The sequence below is a fragment of the Sebastes fasciatus genome, chromosome 9 (assembly GCF_043250625.1).
Source record: "Sebastes fasciatus isolate fSebFas1 chromosome 9, fSebFas1.pri, whole genome shotgun sequence".
Classification (NCBI taxonomy): domain Eukaryota; kingdom Metazoa; phylum Chordata; class Actinopteri; order Perciformes; family Sebastidae; genus Sebastes; species Sebastes fasciatus.
In genome coordinates this window covers 24,081,450-24,104,937 of record NC_133803.1, presented here as the reverse complement: position 1 = coordinate 24,104,937, position 23,488 = coordinate 24,081,450, and the positions used below count along the sequence as shown (strand labels likewise).

Below are 23,488 nucleotides of genomic sequence, written 5' to 3'. Positions count from 1 at the left end.
GCGCTGTTTCCAGGCGAAACAGGCAGCTGTTTTCAGTGACAAACCTCCAAAGACGAGCTGTTCTCTACCTGTCTAGCACCAAAAAAGACAGTTAATACTGCTTTAAGGCTGCCTAAAGGCCCTCATCATGTTTAAAAGAAACCAGTGCTTACTGTTGGTAGACAGCTGCAGGTCTCCTGTGTCAAAGTTGGATACTTTTTAAATCAAAATATCCACCACAATCTGAGGTTTTGTGGCAATATATGTATCAACATACAATCGTGCGATTGTTGTAAACAACAAAAATATACCTTCTCTTAAGTGACCAAACAAGCATATATACATTCTTTGTCTGGTAAGAACTCTCTCAGTCTTACCATTAGTTGTGAAGAGGAGATTGAGCTCATTCAGCAGCAGCTTTTCGTAACAATCAATATGCAATTTTGAGCTTATGTAAAGTCGAAATGATGCAATTAAAACAGTGGAAATGAAACTGAGTTTTACATTAATTTGAAAATCAAAGCTGTTTCCATTTTGTGCTCTAAAGCATTCCAGCAGATTTCACACCTACTCTCACTCCATGGAGCAAAACATTTTGAAATTAACTGCCACCACGTTTAACAAAGAAGAAATGTAAGATGTGATAGAAACTAAGAACACTCCAGACGTGGCTTCACTTTTGAGAACGGTGTGTGCTTATCTAAAAAAAAGGCTAAAGGTAACTTTACTGGATTATTGTCAACCTGCACTATAAGACCGACTCTGGCAGAGCGATTTATGTTTTCATTTTTTTAGTTCAATCTATCGGGATGGCGTGCGGCTTGGCCCTGGAGGGCGGCCAGACGTAGGTGTTTATTCAGCATGAAATGAGGTGAAGCCTAAAAATACATGGAGGTCTAGGGGGGGCGCTGGGCGGGGTTAAATGGTTGGCCCCCCCATTCAAAGAACCACAGAATGAACAGTGCTGCCTCATTAGCAGCCTGATATGGAAGCAGGTCCATCTGGAATAGCAGGCAGAGGAACCGGAGAGACTGAGCACAGACCGAGAGAGAGAAAGGTCAGAAATAGCTAAAAGATGAACAGACTGACCGCAGGACACACACACACACACACACACATACACACACAGGCAAGCAGACAAAGAAGGAAATATAGAGAAGCCCACACACACATGATCACTGTTAAAGTCAGAGACAATGTCAAAGTCATACAGATACACACACCTAGATACAAACAAACAGATGCAGAGACAGATACGTTCACATCATCACACATACGTAGACATAAATTGTTGCTCAAGAGCCGTTTCCATATTTTGTATAGCTTATTCATAAGATGATGTAAAATAATGCAGTCTGGTTTATACCTCAGCTAATGGATTTTCTCATGGAACAGGACAGATGTGTTTGTGTTTAAATTTTTTTGAATGCATGTATATTTTAAATGTCCATAGGGTGATGGAGTAAATATGATTATTGTATATGCAGTATGTATGAGTGTTACTGATTGGTCATGTTTGCATTGGGTATGCAAAACACTAAGCAAATGTTTTTATGCATTGGTTGGAGGGGTACTACACTTCATCAAGTTGAGGGACTCTGGATCCAACATCAGTGTTGCCGACTCTTTTGAAAGTAGCCAACACTGAGTCGCCAGATCTCATACGCTAATTTGCATATCGCTGAGGTCACCGCATATTATTTGCATAAAGCTTAGTGCTTGTGTCGACTGAATGCCTGCCTGTGCACGGCACAAGAGGAGAAGGAGAGACCCCGTGCTGTTGGCAGAAGAGCTGTGGACTCTGAGCAGTATGCATGGGAATAATTACAATATAATAAAGTTCTTGCCAAGTTGCTAAATTTGTTACTAGTCGCTTTTTTAAGAAATAAAGTCACTAAGAGGGTCTGGAGGGGTTCTCCTTCTCCGGGGCAAATCATTAAATTAGCAAAATCCAATGACAAAAATTGCCCCGAAATCGCCCTGCTGGTCTTGGTCTCGCTGTCTGTTCCAGTTTATCTTCGGGATCCTGAAGGAGGTCTCCACACTTCTGTCCCAGTGAGGAGGAAAACTTTCAAACATGGTAACACAACACACACACAACTGGCTCTCTCTGGGTTGTCGTTGGCGACAGCATCCAACACAAACTGCCAACGTTGACATTCATTATAGCAGAATGATTCCCTTTCTGTTGGCACCAGTCGGTGTTCGCTCTCGGCAGCTCCGGTTCTGGAGGGTCCTTGCCGGCCATATCCTCCCAGCAGCATCGAGCAGCCTCTCTCAGACTGAATATCAGAGTCAGCCGTACAATATGAAATGTACGCTGTAAAAAATCCTTGTCCATAACATCATCTGCACTGCACTAAGATGCCATTTTTCGCTGATGGAAACATACGTTTTTGAGCGGCATTGTGTCCCACAGCTACCAAAGCTGAAGTAGCTCCAACACTCTGTAGTTCTTCCGTACATTGTGACGTCACTGGTATACGGAAGAACTTCTTCTTAGGGGTTTTCCAAGGTTTTCAAGTTGCATTACTGCCTCCTACTGGATATAATCATCCACTGTTATACGGAACAGATATTCCGGCTGTTAAACTGTGGCTTTCCCGGTCAATATAGCACACACTGAGGAATCTATTGGCTTAATTGACTACATTTACCATCAACACTGATTGGACATCCACTTACAAAGTGGTGAATTTCTCTTTTAATTCATTCAAGTCACAAGAACCTTTTGTAGTTAAAAACAAACTACCGTCTGCTTTTTTGCTTGTTTATGGAGCGGGCATGTGGTAGAGAGATCAGAGGTCACATTTGAACAGAGAGAGAGTGCAAAAGTGAGGTGAAAGTTGAGAGTGTACGTTAATAGTGTTTTTGTTTGGGGGAATATGACAAGAATTATTCATTAATTTCATAAAAAAATGATGCTCGCTATGTCAGTGACATAGATGCAAACCTGCAGATACTACACACCAAAGATCTTTACAGAAAATGCAAAAACAAACATATTATGTTAAGAGACAATTTGGCACACGGTCAGACTTGCAGACACATACCTGTACATGCACTGTAAAGAAAGCTGAGCATACACACTCTCATACAAAGACAAACAGATCAGACTCTCGTCCTGCCCGTTTGCCACAAAGCAGAAAGCGGAGGGAGGAGAGGAGATGTGGTGACATGTTGCAGCAGATGGCTCATCTCCTCATCCTCCTCCTCATCCTCCTCCTCTTCTCTTCCTCTCATTCCTCTGCCACCTGTGGAGGAGGACACACACTCTCCGAAACCGTCCGCCCTCCCCGAAATCAAGGATGCAGGTCATTTATCATGAAAGGAGCGGGTCACCTCAAATTAAAGTTTGTTGTGCGAGTCTGTGCGATTGTTCTTGTGGGCTCTGCACATCACTCCGCCTACCAGTCAGACTGCTCAGACTGAGTCTGAAAGTCACAGTGACACCGATGGGAGTTTGTCTTTGCGAGCAAATTATCTCAGAGATCCATTTTAAACATCTCCACTGATCACACAAATCTTCAATTTCATTTCTTTTTTTTCTCAGGCAAATTAAAAGGGCTTGTGTTTTGCAGAAACTCTCAATAAATGTGATTTGAACAAAAGAAGATTTGTGCAGAACTCGTAGGTGGTCAAGATGAAAACTTATTTAAAAAATCCTTCATAAGTCTTTATTTCTATTTAATGCAGACATCTCACAGTGCAGCGTCTCGTCGTCACTCTCTGTTCTTTTGTTTCAGAGCCGGCCAAAGCCATGCATCGGCTTCACTTCTCTCCGGCTGAGTTGACGTCGTGACAGGCCTTGAGAGGCAAGGATACACAGTGTCCTTATTCTGTCACCTTCCGCCATTGGCTTTGACTGGCCCCAACACATGCATTCAACCCCCCTACAGCACAGCCAATAAATCACTGTCTTCTGATACAATGCAGGAGAAAGTTTGCTCAAGGAGCTCGGCGCAGACATTATCAGTGTTTGGTCCCGATCTATTTTTGGTCCTCTCTCCTTTTCAGTCGCTTGATGTCTGACATGAAAGGATAGATCTGCTCGTGGATTACACTGTGATGAAAACTGTGATGTTCTTCGCTGCATTAATGGTTTTGGATGATAATCAAACTGATGTGGATTTGTGCGTCAGCTCCTTTTTGGCATTTCATTCACAGATGCTTGCTCTCACTTCTGAGGAGTGTCTCCGCGCAATTACTCACATTACACACTTGCTCACTCATTGTTCGTCGCGACCTTTTGTCACATAACTTTGAGAGGAAAGTGACACTTCATATTCTATCTTCAGACCATCTCTGGAGAGGCATTATGGCTGATGCATGTTCCCCCGGGTACATGTGTCCTCCTCAAACAGCCACCCATTAATCTTTGAGTTCTTCCTATCAATGCAAACCGTCCCCGTATCATTGGCTCTCTCAATCAACCTCATAATATCTGCAGTGACAAATTGACAGAGCTGCAGAATGACCTCACGTCATTTTACATTGCAGTTTATCCATGGATGAATTATGAGCACAGCAGTAGGCTATTTGAGGGAAGATGTCAATCCCCTTGTTAGCAAAATTACCAAAATGCGTCCCCCTTGCTATCCCCTCTTTCCATCCCCTAGTAGCAGAGAGGATTCAGGGGCAGACGGGTTGTTAAGTTGTTGTTAGTCTAGTCTGCCTGACTCATTGATCCTTTATCTGACTGAGGTTTGTGCAAGTTAGTAGCCTCCACCGGGTGCAGCTTATGATTCCACCAGACGCAACGCAGCATTTTTCTCTCTCTCTGTGCACCCCCTGTTAAAAATTAACAAATTGCATAATAATTATGAGACAATGGCCCAAGTAGGCATTTTGTGTGTCTTTTTGGTCATTTCTGTGTCTCTTTGTAGTTTTTTGGCGTCTCTTTGTGGTCACTTTGCATCTCTTTGTAGTTGTTCTTGTCTCCTTGTAGTTGTTTGGCGTCTCTTTGTGGTCACTTTGCATCTCTTTGTAGTTGTTTTGTGTCTCCTTGTGGTCGTTTTGCATCTCTTTGTAGTTATTTTGCATCTCTTTGAAGTTGTTTTGTCTCTCACTGTAGTTGTTTGGCGTCTCTTTGTAGTTGTTTTGTATCTCCTTGTAGTTTTTTGGCATCTCTTTGTGGTTGTTTTGCATCTCTTTGTAGTTGTTTTGTATCTCCTTGTAGTTTTTTGGCATCATTTTGTAGTTGTTTTGCGTATCTTTGTGGTCAATGTGCATCTCTTTGTAGTTGTTTTGCATCTCTTTGTAGTCATTTTGCATCTCTTTGTAATTGTTTTGTGTCTTTTTGAGGTCAATTTGCATCTCTCTCATTGTAGTTTTGCGACTCTGTAGTTGTTTTGCGTCTCTTTGTACAAGTTGCATCTCTTTGTGGTCATTTTGTGTCTCTTTTTGGTCATTTTTCATCTCTTTGTGGTTATTTTGTATCTCCTCTTTTTAACAGTCAATTCAAACGGAGTCTCTGGTCCAGGGCGCCCTTGCCTCTTTGGGTCCCCTGAGGCTGTGCCAGGAGGTAATCCATCCATGACTGTATCCCAGTGCACATGCTTGTTAAAAGGTCAGGAGCGAGGCTGCGATGTTGCAAGACACAGAATGAATGAGACCTGGCTGGCATATACCATCAAGGTGTCAATATAAACCTCCTGTGCCATGATGGATCTGGCGGAGTTAAAAGAATGGCTGTCAGACTGCAATGATTGAAGGCTTTTGGCGCTGGAATGTCACTGAGAGACAACTGGGGATTGGAAATGATTGCATAGGTAGAAATGAAAACTGATTGGATGGCAAAATATATTTTTGTCAGCAAATCAAGCACTTTTATGCAAATTCCTGCAAGCAATTTTTCATATATTCACACATCTGTCATCTCAGTCAGACCTCAGACATCAAGCATGCAAAAAAGTGTTTGCCAGACTGCGAGGAGCCAAAGGCGGTGATTTACATAGAAAATGGCCACATGTGATTGGTTTAAAGTGATGAACAAACAAATGAGTTAGATCTGAGGCTTTAGAGTTGGACCTCTGCAAAAGCAATTTCTCTGAGTGAGATTGAAATTTGGACAGTAATGAACTAATAGAATTTGTCCAGTCATTTCTCCCCCAAATATTGAGCCTGTGTAGAGCAACAACAAGTACTGCAGTGTCTGATAGCTGGTTGGCACAGCCTGGTAACTTCGTTTTTGTTTGTTTGTTTCAGTTTAAAGTATATTATAATAAAAGTCAATGGGTTGTTTTACTGAGAGGTAATACAAATAGAGGCAAAGTAGATGGTTTGTTGCAATGGGGGAGGTTTTAGTTTTAACTTTGGCAGTCAGACACAGTATGCACAGTTGTGTATGTACTTTCAATCTTTCTCTTTCATTTGCACACATTAACACACAAACCAACCCTGTCTCCCACAAAATATTTTCCCATACAACTAAACTGCATAACCAAAATACGTTTTGAGGGAAATGTATTTTCTCCTCGATTACGGTCGCAGTTTAAAATGGTTTTGAACACGTGATTAATGTTGTAAATTGAAACAAAACAAAACAAAAAAGCAACAAAACTACTTGGTTAGGTTTCGCAAAAACACATCATGGTTTGGAAAAACTGACATGGCCATTTTCGAAGGCATCCCTTGACCTCTGACCTCAAGATATGTGAACGAAAATGGGATCTCTGGGTACCCACGAGTCTCCCCTTTACAGACATGCCCACTTTATGATAATCACATGCAGTTTGGGGCAAGTCATAGTCAAGTCAGCACACTGACACACTGACAGCTGTTGTTGCCTGTTGGGCTGCAGTTATGTTATGATTTGATCATATTTTTATGCTACATGCAGTACCTGTGAGGGTTTCTGGACAATATCTGTCATTATTTTGTGTTGTTAATTGATTTCCAATAATAAATATATACATACATTTGCATAAAGCAGCAAATTTGCCCACTCCCATGTTGATAAGAGTATTAAATACTTGACAAATCTTCCTTTAATATACAGTCCGAACAGATAAAAGATGTGCGATTAAAACGTGATTAATCAGGAATAACTGTGGACAATCATGTGATTAATCGCGATTAAATATTTTGATCGATTGACAGCCCTAATAAGATTATAAAACAGTTTGTATCGTTATAGATTAAATTACACAACAGTAGTAGTAACAATCCAATAATATATTGTGAATGCAGGACTCTTACTAATGGAGTAAACACTGAAGGTTAAAGTCTGTGATGAGACTCTCTGAAGTCCATGCACGTGCTTTCCAAATTAATTTCTGTAGTACAATTAGTAATTACCTGAGTTCACCGAGGTTAAGTGTTGAAATACTCCAGAATAATCACTTGTTTTGTGAGGCATTCACGACTACCTCCTTCACTTCAGTCAGATAAAGTAACGAAGACAAAAGATGTTCTTACTTAATAATGTGTGATGATAACCACGTAAACATATTGATCCGTGGTGAATGAAATTGAGGGCTTTGGAGGAGATTTGTTTTTCCAGCTTTACAAACAGTTTAAGACCGAAACAACAATGTGTGGATTCTTAAATTGAGTGCTACAGCCTTTTAATCCCTTTACGCTGGTGAATATTTAATGTGAAAGTAGAAAAAAAGATCCCATCCGCACTTGGAAAAACAATTAGGAGAAAGAGAGCAGGACAAATGTAAATTTATTGAGGTCAGCTTGTTTTCACTCTGGAGAGATTTCCTAATTTCTGGTAAAGAATTAAGCCCTGCTTTAAAATGAAAACAGATAACCCAGGAGACCAGGGTGCCGGAGCTCGCTCCATCTGGTTAACACTCAGAACTGTCAAGAGTTTGTTTTGTGTCAGCGAGAGTGAGAGAGCAACGCAGCGGGAGAGAAAGACAGACAGACCGAGAAGGAGGAAGAAGAAGAAAGGGTGGCGGGGAGGAGGCCCGGGTCGAGTCCTCAAAGTGCCGGACTGTTCTACTTAAAGATCTTTAAATAGGGTGATTCACTAGAAGGGCCTGGCTCTCATCTGTCTCTGCTCTTGTTGAGGCGCCATGGGATAAACTGGGGGCTGAGCATCATGGGAAAGTGGGTTGGGGTGTGGACAGCGGGGCAGGTTGTGTCCACACTGGAGGAACAAGTCGGACTTACCCAAACGGCCCACGGGGGATCAATAAAGTTTCTTCATTAGCGAATCATTGTCCTACACAGCCACTGTAAAATAAGGACATAAGCAAGCATCATACATAAAACATAAGCCAAAGTCAAACCAATAAGATAATGGACGCACTGGAGCCAGAGCTGCTTTGAATGCCAAGACTCATTCATGTGGTTAGTGGACTCATTTACCTTCCGTCTGAATTCTCCAGGACTTCCCGGTGCAGCTGATTGCCTCTAATTTCAGCCGAGCATCTGGGGAAAGGGGATTCATTGTGGAACAAGAGCGGAGACTGTGGGTCTTTGGATTGCCGCATGCCAGCTAAATGATCTCCAGTGGACGTAGGCTTAAATGGAGGCTAAATGGCGACGCCGAACGCTCCTCTATCTGAAGCTCATTACCCGCCTCTCAATTCCCCAGAGACCTGGCTCAGCCTCACGTCGAGCACTTTCCTGCCAGGAGGAGGGTGATTACAACATTTTGCTCGACAAAAGCTCCCTTCCCCCTCGTTTCTCTCATCGCTTCCTGTCTTCTCCCTCGCCCTCCCTTCCTCTCTGTGGTCCCTCTCCTCTGTTTCTCTTTCCGACTCCCTCTCTCGTGCACCTCGCAGGCACCCCGGGCGATTCATACTCCGACTGATTTGTCTTTGTGTCCTGCCTATGATTACGACACTTAGAGACAGGCAAAGCCATGAATGGTATAGGAGAGTGTTTACTCGCTGACAGACAATAGTGAATAAGCAAGAAGTGTGAATCATGAAGTCGTCCAGACAACAACAACCACAATAGCAGTAACAACAAAACAAAACTGTATGGAAATCAAAAGCTGTTTGAAAGTGAATCACAGGAGAGCCGCAGAATGGCAAGCAGATGGGATAAACACTGATGTACGCACAGGGTATCATCCAGCCTGGGAGGAGCGGAGGCCTACGCATTTCTCTGCCAAGGCTCGATGTACTCGAGACCCAGATGGGCAAAGATGTCCTTTTCAGTCGTAGCTGCCAGGAACTCTTTCTAGAGAGAGGACAAACAAACATAAAGTCAGTGACTTGTGCAGGAATGTGCAGGAATTTGTCTCGGTGACACCGGTGCAAATCCACAAATTCTTAATTTTAACTCCCTGAGAATGTTCATGTCGCAGCCTTAACCCGCGCTTGTATTTGGACTCCTATCTCCGCTGCAAGCTGTCAATATCAATTTAGGATTTTATTCGCCCGGTTTGTGCCAAAGCTCAAACATGCAGTGACTGTGCCGATTTACATTTGACCGCCCACCTCCCCTTCCAACCCATAAACACTCTAACCTTGCTCTAAGTGATTGCACTGTTCAGCAGATGAGTATTTTCCCTGACAAATCACGACAGGGCTATTAACTGCTGGCCGTCTACCAACGCCATGCGATGGGTTATGTCTCCATAGGAGCGGTGACGAGGCCTGACTCACCTTGAGAGCGAGACAGCCCGGAGAGAGAGAGAGAGAGAGGGCTGTGATTCTGACACATCCCGCCGTCAAGTGCTAAACTGGACCTGACAAGTTGCGAAGAGACGGCGGAAAAACCAAGAGCACGTCCGCTCCTGCTGCCAGCCGAGAGGCAGAGATAACTGAGAGCAACTAGTTCGCAGCCAGGAGAAGGAAAAACACTACAAGGCACGTCTCCCTACATACTGGCTTGTTATTTATAATGCAAATGACAGGTTGGCCATGCGGCGGGGAGGTTTGGGTGCAGGCTGCATTAAGCTCTGTTCATAACACAGATCTTCTTAACCACTTTATTTGGAAGTAAAAGTTAAAGTGAGCACACTTTAAAGATCCATAAAAATCCCCCATCGAACAGGGAAACAGTGTGCACACAACTGTGGAAGTGTGGTAAGTCAACCAGAGAGTCGGCCTATAGATTGTGATGGTTTACAATAGTGTTTGGGTGATCATTTTACCGTTCACCTTTGTTTTTGCTTCATTTTCACTCCCTTTATTGTTAAGCTACTCATGTCAGTGGTACTATACATGTTCTGGTACAGGTTTGAACAGTTTTACGCATTTTGATTTTATTGTAGGAAGTATTATGTTTACATGGAGACTAAACTAAAGGCTTTTGCACACTAATTCCGTATTTGTTTTACATTTTGGTAAATCTGCACCCTGAAAAGTCTCGCTGCATCAGCTGCTAGCAGTTCCTGTTTGCACTCAGTGTGTTTACATGCAATTAAATAACCGGGTAATGCTTTATTTATGCTTGCCGCATCCACAAGGGTCGCCGGTGTCCGCACGGCTTTAAGTGACATCACACCATCAGACACGGCCCTTCGCGGGGGTTCTGTGCAGCAGGTTCTCGCCTATCCGTGCACATCCCAATTTTTCTAAATACGTCAGTCAGCTTTCTCCAATATGATTTCTTAAATGTCATGTAAATGGTAAACCTGGTTTCTGTAATACGGGGTTAGAGAAACCTGGTTTCCCTGGGTAGATATCTCCTGCAGGATGCAGATTTCTTTACCATGTATACAAGTAATAGTTTATTGTGATGTATCGGGGATAACTCAATCTCTGGAAGGACCAAGTTGCAGATTTAAAAAAACTGCAACTTGCCAAAACTACAAAAATAACACCCCAGTTGTAATAACCCCTCCTATCCTTTAAGGTCCACTTCTGAATATCTGTGGACTCTGAGGATGGTTCTGTTTCTAACTCTCATTTCCTCTTGCACACAAAAAACATTTAATCAGTGCCGCCCAGAGAAATATTACCGCTCTTTTACAAAAAAACATTGTATTGTTAGTGAAACAGTATTGTATTTGAGTGAAACCATCCCGAGGCCCATTATGTGGTCCACCTCTGCCTGTATTTTTCATTGTGCTCATAACCCTGAACCCATTTATTGCTCTCACCACTCAAAACACAGATCGCTGCAATTTATGATGCAGCGAGCTCTACTGTATTGGACTTACAGGTGATAAAAAAGTGGAGTCAGGGAGGGAGGGAGGAGGAATGAAAGAAAACAGGAAAGAAAGGAGACTGCAGGGCAAGGCTGATGTGATTTGGAGTAAATCCACATTTCCAACAACACATGGCAGGGCTTACCGGAGATCCAACTAAAGGAGAAACAGGGTACAGATGAGATTCTCAACATTACCAATTTAGCCATTGTCCTGGATCAGGACTAAAGCCCCCTCTCCGCTCCACTGTCCACTTTCCTCAATTCCTACAATCCTTACACGCCCTCAGGGAGACGCTGCTTTATTTACTTAGCACAACACAGTGTGGGCTCTCTGAGAGAAAAATCCTTATGTACCTCTGAGTTCTCCCCCGGAGGCATGCACAGGGAAACTATACTTGAAATGGCAAAAGCAGCTTTTTGGTATATCAAAAGGAGCTTAGGATTTAAGAACAGAACGGCGGTTAATTAGAAGGAGAGGTTATCTGTCTGAGACACTGAAGTTCTTCTCAGTGACTGGCACACCATCAGCAAACCGCGAGCCAGAACGGAAGCCGGGTGTGTTACTCCGAGCCAGTGTCCTTGACTTAATAAGCCGCTAATCAGCTACATGTTTCTCTGTCCGCCGCGTAATGACATCCCTCGTGGACGTGAACACATATCAGTTCCTGCAAAACATCTGCCCCTTCTCTGCTGCCCGTCATCGTCTCTCCGCCACCCGGCCCACTGCTTGATGGATGGAGCTGATGGACATGGCTGCCTGCCCGGCTCTGGCCCGACTCAACTGACACATCAGAGAAGAGAGAGCGAGGCAGAGAGACAAAGAGACAGAGGGAAGAACCTGGAGCGCTGCTCAACGCTATCCTGCCAGCAAGCATTTGAAGGACAGAAACATGGAGGAAAGCTCAACCCAAATGAGCAAAACCACTGAAGAAAATATAATATATAATATTGGCCTGAAGTCTGAATATGCATATTATAAAAAGTTATGCTGTAAAGGAGCAACATCTTTTGTTAGTAGCTTGCTTTTTATTTCAAGTTGACATTATTTTTCAGCTCCATTTCAGAACTTCAAGGCTACTTCGGATGTGAAGTCTTGTGAATTGGTATGAGATGAAAGAGTGAATGTCCTGCTGAGTCTCATCAAATTAACATCCTGAAGAAACATGGTGAGCATTTTAGCTTATTTCCCATGTGTATAGGTTAACACCTAACCTGACCCTGTCAGATGGTTTGTTTCACAGAACTGTCTGAGAAGCCGTCTTTGGAAACTGTTAGGTAGGCAAAGGTGCAATATAGTGCGTGTCAGTAATGATCAAGGTCAGGAACTTTCAAAAAATACTTGGCAGGTGATTGGATGAACTATCTGTCAATCAAATTAACGAAAGCCGTACTTCACACCTTCAGTGCCGTTCTTTGCTCTTCTTTCAATGAAGAAATAGTCTTCAGTTCTGATATAAGTGATGTTATTGTAACATCTACGCTAACCTCTTCAGGAGCCGCCATCGGTGTTTAGAAGGAACGCCTCTCCGTGTCGTCTCACACTATAGTCTCACCGTCTTAGATACGTAAGCCACAGCTGTAGCTGCAGTAGCTCCTCACAGGACGCTGATTGGTCTGTTGTCTAACAATTTCGTCGTCTCTCCATTTAGACATTTTCGTTGGCGCCATCATGTAAATGACTCTTCTTCTTCACCCTTGGATGTTTGTATTCTTACGGTTTCGCGCCAGTTCCATGGAAACGTCATCAACACGACTGTTGCTACTGTAACACGTTCACGTTATAATGTAATAATATATCAATGTTTTACAGCGTGTTGCGTTGTCCCCAAGTGGCCAAAAATCTATTAATGCAGGTGTAAAATGTTTTGCAGTACGAGTCATGATTAACAAACCCAGTAGCTATGAACAATTGATTTTTAGATTTACACAGATTTGTGGTCATTTTGCTGTATCCACATATAGTATATTGCAATGTTAACTTTTAGTGTGTACATTTAAAATACTAAACAAGAGACAGAAAGAAGTGATATGATATGAATTATCTTACATAAACATCAGACAGAGAGAGATATCTTTAGAAACACAGTGAGGCAAAAGAAAACAGAAGTCTGTGAAGAGACCCACGGTAAAGGTCATGTGGTGAAGTATGCAAAAAACAACCTGAATGTCATGCAAATTCACTCTCTGGTAGTGAAATGTATCTGAACAAAAGCCTCAGTAAGTGTGCAGTCATCTTACTTTCAGTACCGACTGTCTGCTTGGCCGCAGCAGAAATGGCTGCACATCAAGAGCTCAAGTATTGAGGTCAGACTGAATGGCAGATGCACACAAAGCTTTCGAATCACTTTCAACATGTATTTTTACGGGTCTAACGGTATTTTATGTTTGAGGACATTCGCCTGTATAGAAAGAGTCCAAGGTACACTTCCCTCAGAGAAGGCACACTCGAAGGCTAAAAAGAAACGCGATGTTTTTTTCACCGGAATTTCAGGTTATCACATCAGCTAATGTTCTGTCTCCTTTTTTTTTATTTGGACTTCTCTCACTGACAGTTAGAAACGGATTACTTTATCGCCAAGAGATCAAGAAGAAAAATCCTTTGATTGCCTTTAAGTTAATTTGTCTTTATTGCAGCACACAGGAAAGGGCTGACAGGCGCAGAAAAAGTGGGAAGTCGATTATGCCCTCGTGTCTTCCTCCTGCAACGATCCGCCGCACACCCACACTTCCCCTGTGCTCCGGTCGGCGAGAGCTCAGCTCACAGGACAGCCGGAGCAACCAGAGAGGGCACAGACACCTCACTAATCACACCAGCAATTAGTGCAAGCATCATAAAGCACTGCTGCCTATAAAACAGCTATTGAGTTTAGTGTTATCGTCATTACCTATCCGTCCCCAGCTTGCTAATCAGCCCGTGCACTGGGCGGAGAGGCAGACGGGCAGCAAATAATGAATTCCTAATCAGAAACAATGGGATCCTCACTCCACGTCCCCGGTGTTATGGCTCTCTGCTCCCGTGGAGGAGTAAACATTTGCAAATCAAAGTTATTTAGTTGATTAGGCTGCCCAAAGGTAATGAACAGATACAGTAAAGAGTCTGTAAGTAATAAAAGCTCTATGTTTTTCCAGCGTCCTTGTGATGTTGCCAAAGTAGAACTTCTAAATGTATGTTTTCAATTTGCACGTCATTGTCCTTGAATGAAAGGAACTGGAATGAAGCAATGACAATTTATGACTTATTTCTTCAGCATGTTACGACGCCTGTTAGAGCTGTGGCAAAACTGCTTCTTGCTCATCATGAATGCAAAGAAACATGAACCAGGGGAGGGCACCATTTGAAGGCAGGCGTAGAAAGTGGGGGGGATATGCATTGAAACAGACATAGGCCTACGGTACAGTATATACAGTAACTGTATGTATGAGTGCTCGAGTATCGTTACAGAATACTTTTTTAGTCCGACACCGAGGCCAGGCGCCAAGGATGAAGTGACTGAGATGGGCCTTTTTGAGATTGTGAGGGGGCAATTTTTTCGAATCGAATATAGTTTTCTTCAGCACAGCGGGGTCGTTTGGTTGATGAGGCTTTGTGAGATTCCTGCAGGACTCGCTTGAGCAGTGACTCTCGGCCTCTGCAGTGTGGCTTGTAGGGGGGGGAGGGCAGATAGCGGTCAAGGCCAAGGACACAGCGGGGGTACACACAGAATCTGGATTAGTGGTATGCTCATCACATTTCAGGCCCGGTCGCATGAAAAGGCGTGTGAATGACACAGTAATGCTCTAGGAAAAAGCGTGCAATAAGAACGCTGTTCTTGCTTTAGGTGTGTCATGTTCATGCCATGTAGTCTGTACTGTACTTATGATGGGCGGGAGGTTGAGGTGGATAGGTCCAACAAACACAGGACTTTCAACCAGGAGACTGGTGTTTTTTATGTAAGTTACGTTACGTTTGTCATGTGTTTTCCGTACTTACGTTACGTTGTTTCTGTACGTATTTTACTTAGTTTACGTACTTATTTTAAGCCAAACCATGAGGTTTTTCCTAAACCTAACTAAGTGGTTTTGTTGCCCGCTGCTGGTACTGCACCTTAATAAACGTGTAATATTTATGCTCCGGCGAGGCAACACGTGACACTTACACGCTACAGTAAATCCACCATTATTATTTTTTCTTCAAACTCCACAACACAATTATAATGATAAGGTATTAATGTATTCATTTAAAAGCATTACTTCAGTTTTAATACCAGAGAGGACAGTTACTAAAAAGTCCCTTTCAAAGTGAAATTATTGACTTCATTATCATTCTCCCTGACATACAACGTGTCAACTTGGACAATTGTCCGAGGAAGATGTTAATTTGTTGCCCTCGCCCTTTTAATTTACATTTATTAGCTAATCATCTTCCTGAAGTTCATCGCTGAAGTTTGGAGGCATCTCGTGAACTTGAGTCGTATGAAGCTCTCTCTAATCTGCGGAGCCTGTAATTGTAGCTTGACTCTTCCTCATATGGACCCAAACAGAACACTCTTCTAATGATAACAATAAATTAACTTTCTCTGCTCCACTGAAGCCCATAAATAATTAATTGGTTTGTTGAAGAGGGGCCGGTTTTGCATGACCAATTTGCTTCCTGCTCCAGACAGTGTGATCGGATGCTGCTGCCTCAGCACTCCTTTCATTCTGCTCAATTAAAACGGCACATTGGCAAAATATGAGCTTTTGTTTGGGAATCTTAACGACGCGGTCTCGTACTGATATGAGCCAGGATCTTCTGAGTCATTTGATCGGTCACACCACTGGAGGAGCAGTAAATCAGCAACGGGATTGGGCAGGAATATGCTGTACCTGAAGGTTAGAAATGCACGTTGTGACCATAAAACAATTCCAAAAGTAAGTTGTTATTTGTTTTGATAATAAAGTCAGCCATCGTTACTTATATTTGTTTTGCTCTTATACTGTTGTAATAGATGTAACCTGTTGCAGGTTGAAAATACAGTATAGTCATCAAAATGCCTTGGAAATTAAGCTTATGATGTGAAACTATTTAATATAAAGACCGATGTCAACTTGCAGTGTGCCAACACATTCTTATCTTAACACGTCACATACTGACGCTTTGTCAGACCCCTCGGCGTCACTTTACGGTCACATTAAATACGTGCTTAATGTTCCGAATTAAACAAAAACACTTGCTTAGGTTTAGGCAACAAAACCACTTTTTTTATAATAACACAGAACTAATAATTTATAGTAATGATGAATAATATCGACCTTGTTTTGTCTTCTTAAAGACAGAATAAGAAAACAAACAAGATCCCTTTTTTTTAATATAATATAGTAACATCGTAAGCTCTCTGTCAACACACTGAAGCCGCTAAATAAGCACTTCTGTTACGTCTCAAGTAAACAAACCACGTACCTACAGTATCAGCTGTGCGCTCGAGATCAGACTGGAGACGAAACCACTTAAAATATGGGTGATACTCGCTATCTTCCTACGTTTGCACTTTTTTAAACAGAAAACACATTTTATATTATGATATCTATTGGAAATGTCATAAAATATAGCCAACAGCAAGTGGGAATATTTCAGGCAATCTCCCTCCAACCAGCTGTCACCTTGTTTATGTTTTTGTAGTGAAATGAGAAGGTATCGTATAGATAACTCTTCATTTCAACTTCATGAATAAGCCGTTCTTCGTCCATTGCGGCGCTTTCAAAGCGAGCGACAGGAATAAATAGAAACAGGGCGTCCGACAAAAGTTCAGCTCTAAGCGCTATGAACATTTGCTGAATGTAAAGTGAAGGTGAAACTGAACGCACGTGACATGACCAGCGGTCTCCTGGATGAAAGCCCTGTGTTTGTTCCATTTTTACAATTTCATGTGTTCAAAATGTTTAAAGAATAATGTATTATTTGTGATTACAATGCAAGAAATTGTTGTTTGGAATCGATTGTTGATTTATAATTATAAGCTAGCAAGTACTACCGGCTATGCAGAACTTTTTTTTCCCCCCCAAAAGCTGTCAAAACCAATTTCAAACTATTTTTTTAGACTGAAAAACGTCCACATTTCCATGGGCGAATTTCATCTGTCGATTGCTGACTGTGATCAACCAAATATCATTAAAATATACGCGCTCCTACTGTCAGTGTATGCGTTCAGTTTGATTCTGTAGCCCGAGTATTGGCAGTGCTGAGAGCACAACACATCAATCATCCAGCGAGTTTGTCTACGAGGGCACTCAGGGTTCTATTTTTGTGACAGTGCATCGGTGGGCTTTGTGTCGGCCTCTTTGCCAGATGCACATAGCTTTATTTTCTTGATGGCAGTCATTTTGTATTTTGGTAACTCACTGTGATGGTGAATGACCCATTGGGGAGCCAAAGGTGCAATATAGTGCGTGTCAGTAATGATCAAGCACTGCTGGGTAATTTTGGTGTCGGGGCCCTGGACTGTGTGCTCACAGAGAGACTCGGTCAGACTTTCATGGCAGAGGAAGCATTTTCTGTATTTGCACGGCTTTACCAGCGCACATATCACAAGATCCCTAAACTTCTGAATAAATGACGTTTTTCATTCCAATTGCTTTATCCTTCCTGGCTGTGCTTCTAATTCTTATCATCCAACACTGAACTGCCGATATGCGTCATGACTTAAGAGGCTGGCAAATAGCATCCTTCTTCTTCTCCATCATTGAGCAGTTTCCTGCATTAGAAAATGGTTCTCTTAGGATCCAGGAACATGTTGCCAAATGTGCTATCTCCTCCCACGCCAATTTAATTTAAGGTACCATATATTTACCTCAGAGTCCCACTGGGAGAGGCTTTTGTGGCAGAGAATCTTTTCTGGTGGATTTTTGCTCTGAACTATTCTCTCCATCTCTAAATTGTCAGAGCGCGGTCGCTCAGAGCCGTAAAAAGGAACGACAAGAAGTGATCGGATTTGTCATGACTCATGTCAGGGCCTACACTGACTGATTAATGTATTCCTCCTAATCGCACCCTCGTTCCAACGCAGAGTCATCGAGGCCACAAGGTGACAAAAAAAATCAGCTGCCACATCCTGTCCGCCTGCACCGTTACAGAAATAGAGCCCTGGATGAACTTCAGCTTCTTATCTTTGCTTTGCTCTCTCATATTTCACCCAAATGAACTGGAGTTGTTGATTCTGCAAACAGAAAAATGCCTCACCTCCGTGCAGGAGGGCTCTCATCAGTAAACAGTGTTCAGAATAGCTCAGATACAACCTTTTATGAACCGGCTGAATCATCAATGTATGACATCAACGGGGCAACAGGGTTGCCAAACAGACATTTTTATATGAAACATTTACATTTTTAACATTTCTAACACCGCCAACAGGTAAAATTTACACGGAGTATGAAATGTATGAAATTGTTTCAATAAAATATTCAAGACCCCAATCTGTGACTTTTCCTAAAGTGTGATGTGTAGCACCGGCTATTGATCAAGATAAAGCCAGATTTTTTTTTTAAATGGCGGTATCACTTCATTTTACAGGTCTGCAAATTTCATGATAATTAGGTGATAATTAGCAAGTAACCGATTTGAAATTTCTTAGGAATTACTGCCAAATTACCCCAAATATTTACCTCAAAATGTATCAAAAATGACTTTATTAAAAACATTTTTTAATAATTATATGCTAAAATAGCATATAATCTTTAAAATAGGGCCCTTAGGCTCGAGAAGCGGCTGCTCTTCATCGGAGGTGGAAAACCAAAACTAATAGAAGACACTTTTGATCAGGCACAAATCTCACATTGTGTGACTTATTGTCTACAAGCAATTAAGTTGGTATTCTTTTCCTGGAAATGTATTAAATAAATTACCAGCTTTTTATTACTGCTTATTGGGAAATAGCGGAATATAATTATTAAATAATGTTTATAATGGATATAAAATAATAATGATAAAAGTCCAGAGTCAAGTCCCAAGTCAAGACAGCCAAATAAAGTAATTTTTGATAAATTTTGATGTGACTATTGGGGGAATAATTCCAAAGAAATTTCAAATAGGTCACCCATAAAGCAGGGGATGCTTTAGGGAGTGGCTACCCTGTGATTGACAGGTCACTACCACGGCGTTGTCCGGCGTTTTGGTTGCCTAAAAAATGTCTTATTCAGCATTTGGTTGTACTTAGCTCCACCCTCTTGTGTCACTTCTGGTTGTAAAAAAACAAGATGGTGACGGCCAAAATGCCGAACTCAACGCTTCAAAACAGCAGTCCACAAACCAGTGGGTGACGTCACGGTGACTAGGTCCATTTCTTATATACAGTCTATGGGACTAATTAGTTAGTTTGGCAAATGCATGTCTGGTTAACATTTCCACCACCAAAGAAAAGCGGTGCATCCCACAGAAGAGCACTGTTTGCACTGTTTATAATGTAGAGTTATAACATGATGATTGTTTTCTTTGGCTGTTGTTGTATTTTAGTGAGCTATTAACCAAGTTATCATCTGATCTGACAACAATACTTAGTCACCAGTGAGGGGAGTCACTGATTTGTTCAGTATATTCAGTTTAAAGAGTCTGTGTTATAGATTTGTTTGTACATGTACTGAACAGCTCTTGCAACATCTCCTTTTCCTGGTATTCTCCAGTGAAACCAGCCGTGCCTTTTAGAGGCCACGACAGCACAGAGACCACAAGATAAGCCTGAACCACCCCAATGATTGTTCAGTCGAGTGTCCCTGTAAATAAATCATGGCGCAAACTGAAACGGGAGCCCCGGACGGACGGACGGACGGACGGCTGCCTGTGCCACCGCAGGGGCCGTGTCAATTAATGTTACATGGCAAGCGGACACGGCCCAACACCGGGCCTTTCCTGAAACCTTCTGTCATTCACTTTCATCAATAATGGAGCAGAATCTGTCTCCTGAGTGAGCCGACACCCCGGTTCAGCCCAATCCACCATACAGCCCCCCCGTCTCGCTCATTATATTGCCTTCTTTGTCCTCTCCTTCCATCTAGCAAGTTCACAGAGTCAACTCATTTTTTCTCTTTACGCTGTAATTTCAGAAAAATAGATTGCAGGTTGCAGAATTTAGGGGGTATAATAGCCAGCTATTGAATTTCATTTTTTTTTTTAGTGATGCAAAATGCAGGCTTAATAGAATCTATAAATACTTCCTATCCTTTATCTTCTCCCATTAAGCAGTGATAACAGACAGTGTGTGGGTGGATGGGAGGCTGGAGAAGTTGAGGCAGAGTGGGTGAGGTGGCGATGGTGAAACGGGTGACAGGGGTAAAGAGGGGGTGGTGAAGTACAGTAAGTGAACAGATAATATACATGCAATTATCCTGAATGTCTTTTCTCTTCTTTTAGAAATGTTCCCTCTCACCTAGCTGTGTCCATCACTCTTCTTTTCACCCCTTAATTCCCTTTAATTTCAGTCTATTTTTCAACACTTCCACATTCCCTCCTCTATCATTACCCCCCTTCTGTCAGGCAATAGCTGTCAATATGATTTATCATTGATGCTAACTGATGTAGTTGTCCCACTGTGAAGGCTGATTAGATGACCATCCTGCTGACACAGCCTCGTCAGGGATAACAGTCTGCGGGAACGGCGACAAAACCTTCCCGTCTCTTTCCTTCTCTCCATGTGTCACTCTATCTATCTTTCTCTCTCTCTCTCCCCGGTTTTATTGTCATGACTGTTTGCCTTCCCTTAGCACATTCCCACATCACGCCTCTTAAAGCTGCACAAAGCAACAATTTTATAGAAAAATATACTTGTCCTGTCAACATAAATCACAAATTGCAGCTACAAAACTACGTCCCCTTCCGTGTGATTTTTTTCGATTTGCCCTGTTTGCCCCAGGAAAAACTGTGGTGTCAGGCATGAACAGAATCTGTTCCTACTAGAGTGATGAATTGAAACATAAGACTGAAGTACAAACTATCTGCCAAACAGGAGTGAGAAATACTCCATCTACAGAAAGTGGAAGTCAGCACTGTTTTTTTCCCCTGTTTCATCCCTTTGCTGTCATTTGGTATGAAGCATCACATGCTACCTCTTCACTGATGGCTTTTAAACAGTTTCTGTTTAAAACCAGCATGTAGCTGCCCAACGCAGCTTTATTATTGTTCATTTATCATTGGCCCATTGGCCCAATGCCCAATACAGCTTGTCGTGAAGGAGGCTAAATAACGCTCCAAACTTGTGCAAAATTTTGGCGAGGAAAAACTGGCCATTTTCAAAGGGGTCCCTTGACCTCTGACCTCAAGATATGTGAATGAAAATGGGTTCTATGGGTACCCACGAGTCTCCCCTTTACAGACATGCCCACTTTATGATAATCACATGCAGTTTGGGGCAAGTCATAGTAAAGTCAGCACACTGACACACTGACGGCTGTTGTTGTCTGTTGGGCTTGAGTTTGCCATGTTATGATTTGAGCATATTGTTTATGCTAAATGCAGTACCTGTGAGGGGTTCTGGACATTATTTGACATTGTTATGTGTTGTTAATTGATTTCCAATAATAGATATATACATACATTTGCACAAAGCAAGAATATTTGCCCACTCCCATGTTGATAAGAGTATTAAATACTTGACAAATCTCCCTTTAAGGTACATTTTGAGCAGTGAAAAAAAAAAGCATTACTGAAGAGCCTTATGGAAAATATAAGATATGGAACCTTCTCAATCACAACTTCAAGTCAACGCTAAATGTGGCTCCTTTACTAGAAATGTAACAAAATATATGTTAAACTCAAAATGAAATAATAAAGACTATCGTTGTTCCAGTAAATCAACTATTTACTATTAACTGGCTCTGTAACACGAGGCTACGTCCATCATAGTGCACCATTATTGCATCAGCCCTCCAACTTCACACTCCACAATCATTCCCATTAAAGTCCCTTAATTGTTTCTCTGACCTCTATGTGGAACGACCCAATCATATGGCAACTGTATCCCGAAATGGAGGTCCATATTTGCATTAGTCACTTGTCACGGGGGCGTCATTACCTGGGTGGTTGGAGCGAACAGGCTTCTTATTCAAGGGAAGGGAGGACAAAAGAAGGGTTCTCATGAATATCTTGATTTTTTTTAATGACCATGCCTTCATAATGAAAGACATGTTGACAACTGATTTTAAGTTTCCAACTCTTCTGGTGTCCAACTACAACTCTTGCTTGAGATTTGCTGAACTAAAATGTGACATTTAACTTTTAAACTATAATAAATTCTAAGGTTTTGTATCTGTCCTTTGCCAAATGTTTTTTGTCAAAACAGTAGAGCACAAATCATGAAGGATTGGTCAGAAAACTGCAGGAGTGGAATCAGACGTCACTGCGGCAAACACCTTGACATTACACTCAATGAATGCTGTCACTGTATAATCCATCATACACACATGCTGATTTACCTGTCTGCAATCATTCCAGTCGGCTTCCGTCTTACAGTCGGAGCCTTTCAAGACCAACTCGAGGACAGAGCAGAGAAAATGTCCAAACCGGCGTGATCAAAGCAAATCCCTGAAGTGAAAAATTCCTTGAACCCCTTTTTGACTGGCAGAAAAAGAAGAAAAAGAAAACGGAAATATGTGCAGGCTTTTACGGGGAACCAGCAAACCCCTGTCTTTGTAATGCTGAGTGGCAGCTCCCTCAGAGGAGAGCAGGGTTCTTAATCAGAATAAATGCAAGAAGACACTCAGACCTGTTGCGTGGTTGTGGCATTAACATGGACAGAGAATCGACAGAGGCTTTCCAGCCCTGTAGAGGAGATCCTGATTATCGCACCTGCACACAGACTGGAAGCAAATGAATCAGTGGAAGATAACAAGCAGGCCGAAGTGCAGCAATAAATGATCAAAACAGGACGTTTCCGACATGTGTATAGGGATTGAGCTTGAATGAAAGTAAAAGTAAAAGATCTTTCTTTGGTGCCTTTAAACACAGCACTTACAGTATATTGTCCCCATGGAAATGCTTTCTTGGCAAGTACAAAGACCTCATTTACAGCTGGTAATACAATCTGGATCTGGATATACTATCCGGCTAATTAACAATCTGATGGTATTTGTTGTGATCTGTATTCTGTCTGTATTGACTAAATGCTATTTTGGATGAGCGCTGTGCAAAGAAGGTGAAAAGGTGAGGAAGGTAAAACAAGGGACATTTAAGATGCACAGTACACCTTAAACATATTTTACTTTGCCATGGAAGTTAATAGTTTATCAAGCAGGATTTTAGCCTTTTGTAAACTAATCCATGCTACCTTTTTATCTGAGTGGGAGAAAATGCATTTTCTTTGACTAGTGCAGTGCGCGTAAGGGCCGACTGTTTGGCCGCCAGAAGTTCTGCTTGCAGCGTTGTCAAGAAGCGCGGTATGGCTGCTTGTACCCGCCAAGTGTGAAGTTGATTGGATGAACGGTTCTTGAGATATGCGAAGGGCAG

General features: G+C 42.1%; 1 protein-coding gene across 3 annotated transcripts in view; it reads right to left on the bottom strand.

The window, feature by feature from the left end:
• Window positions 1-7,633: 7,633 nt before the first annotated feature.
• Window positions 7,634-23,488, bottom strand: part of dntt (deoxynucleotidyltransferase, terminal) — a 90,399-nt gene continuing 74,544 nt past the window's right edge. For 2 of the 3 annotated variants that reach the window (XM_074646858.1, XM_074646859.1), the window contains exon 11: window positions 7,634-9,123. In XM_074646858.1, the coding sequence (XP_074502959.1) occupies window positions 9,037-9,123 (87 nt within the window). In that variant the 3' untranslated portion in view covers window positions 7,634-9,036. The remainder of the gene's footprint in view (window positions 9,124-23,488) is intronic. The other variant, XR_012595297.1, reaches the window with a different exon arrangement.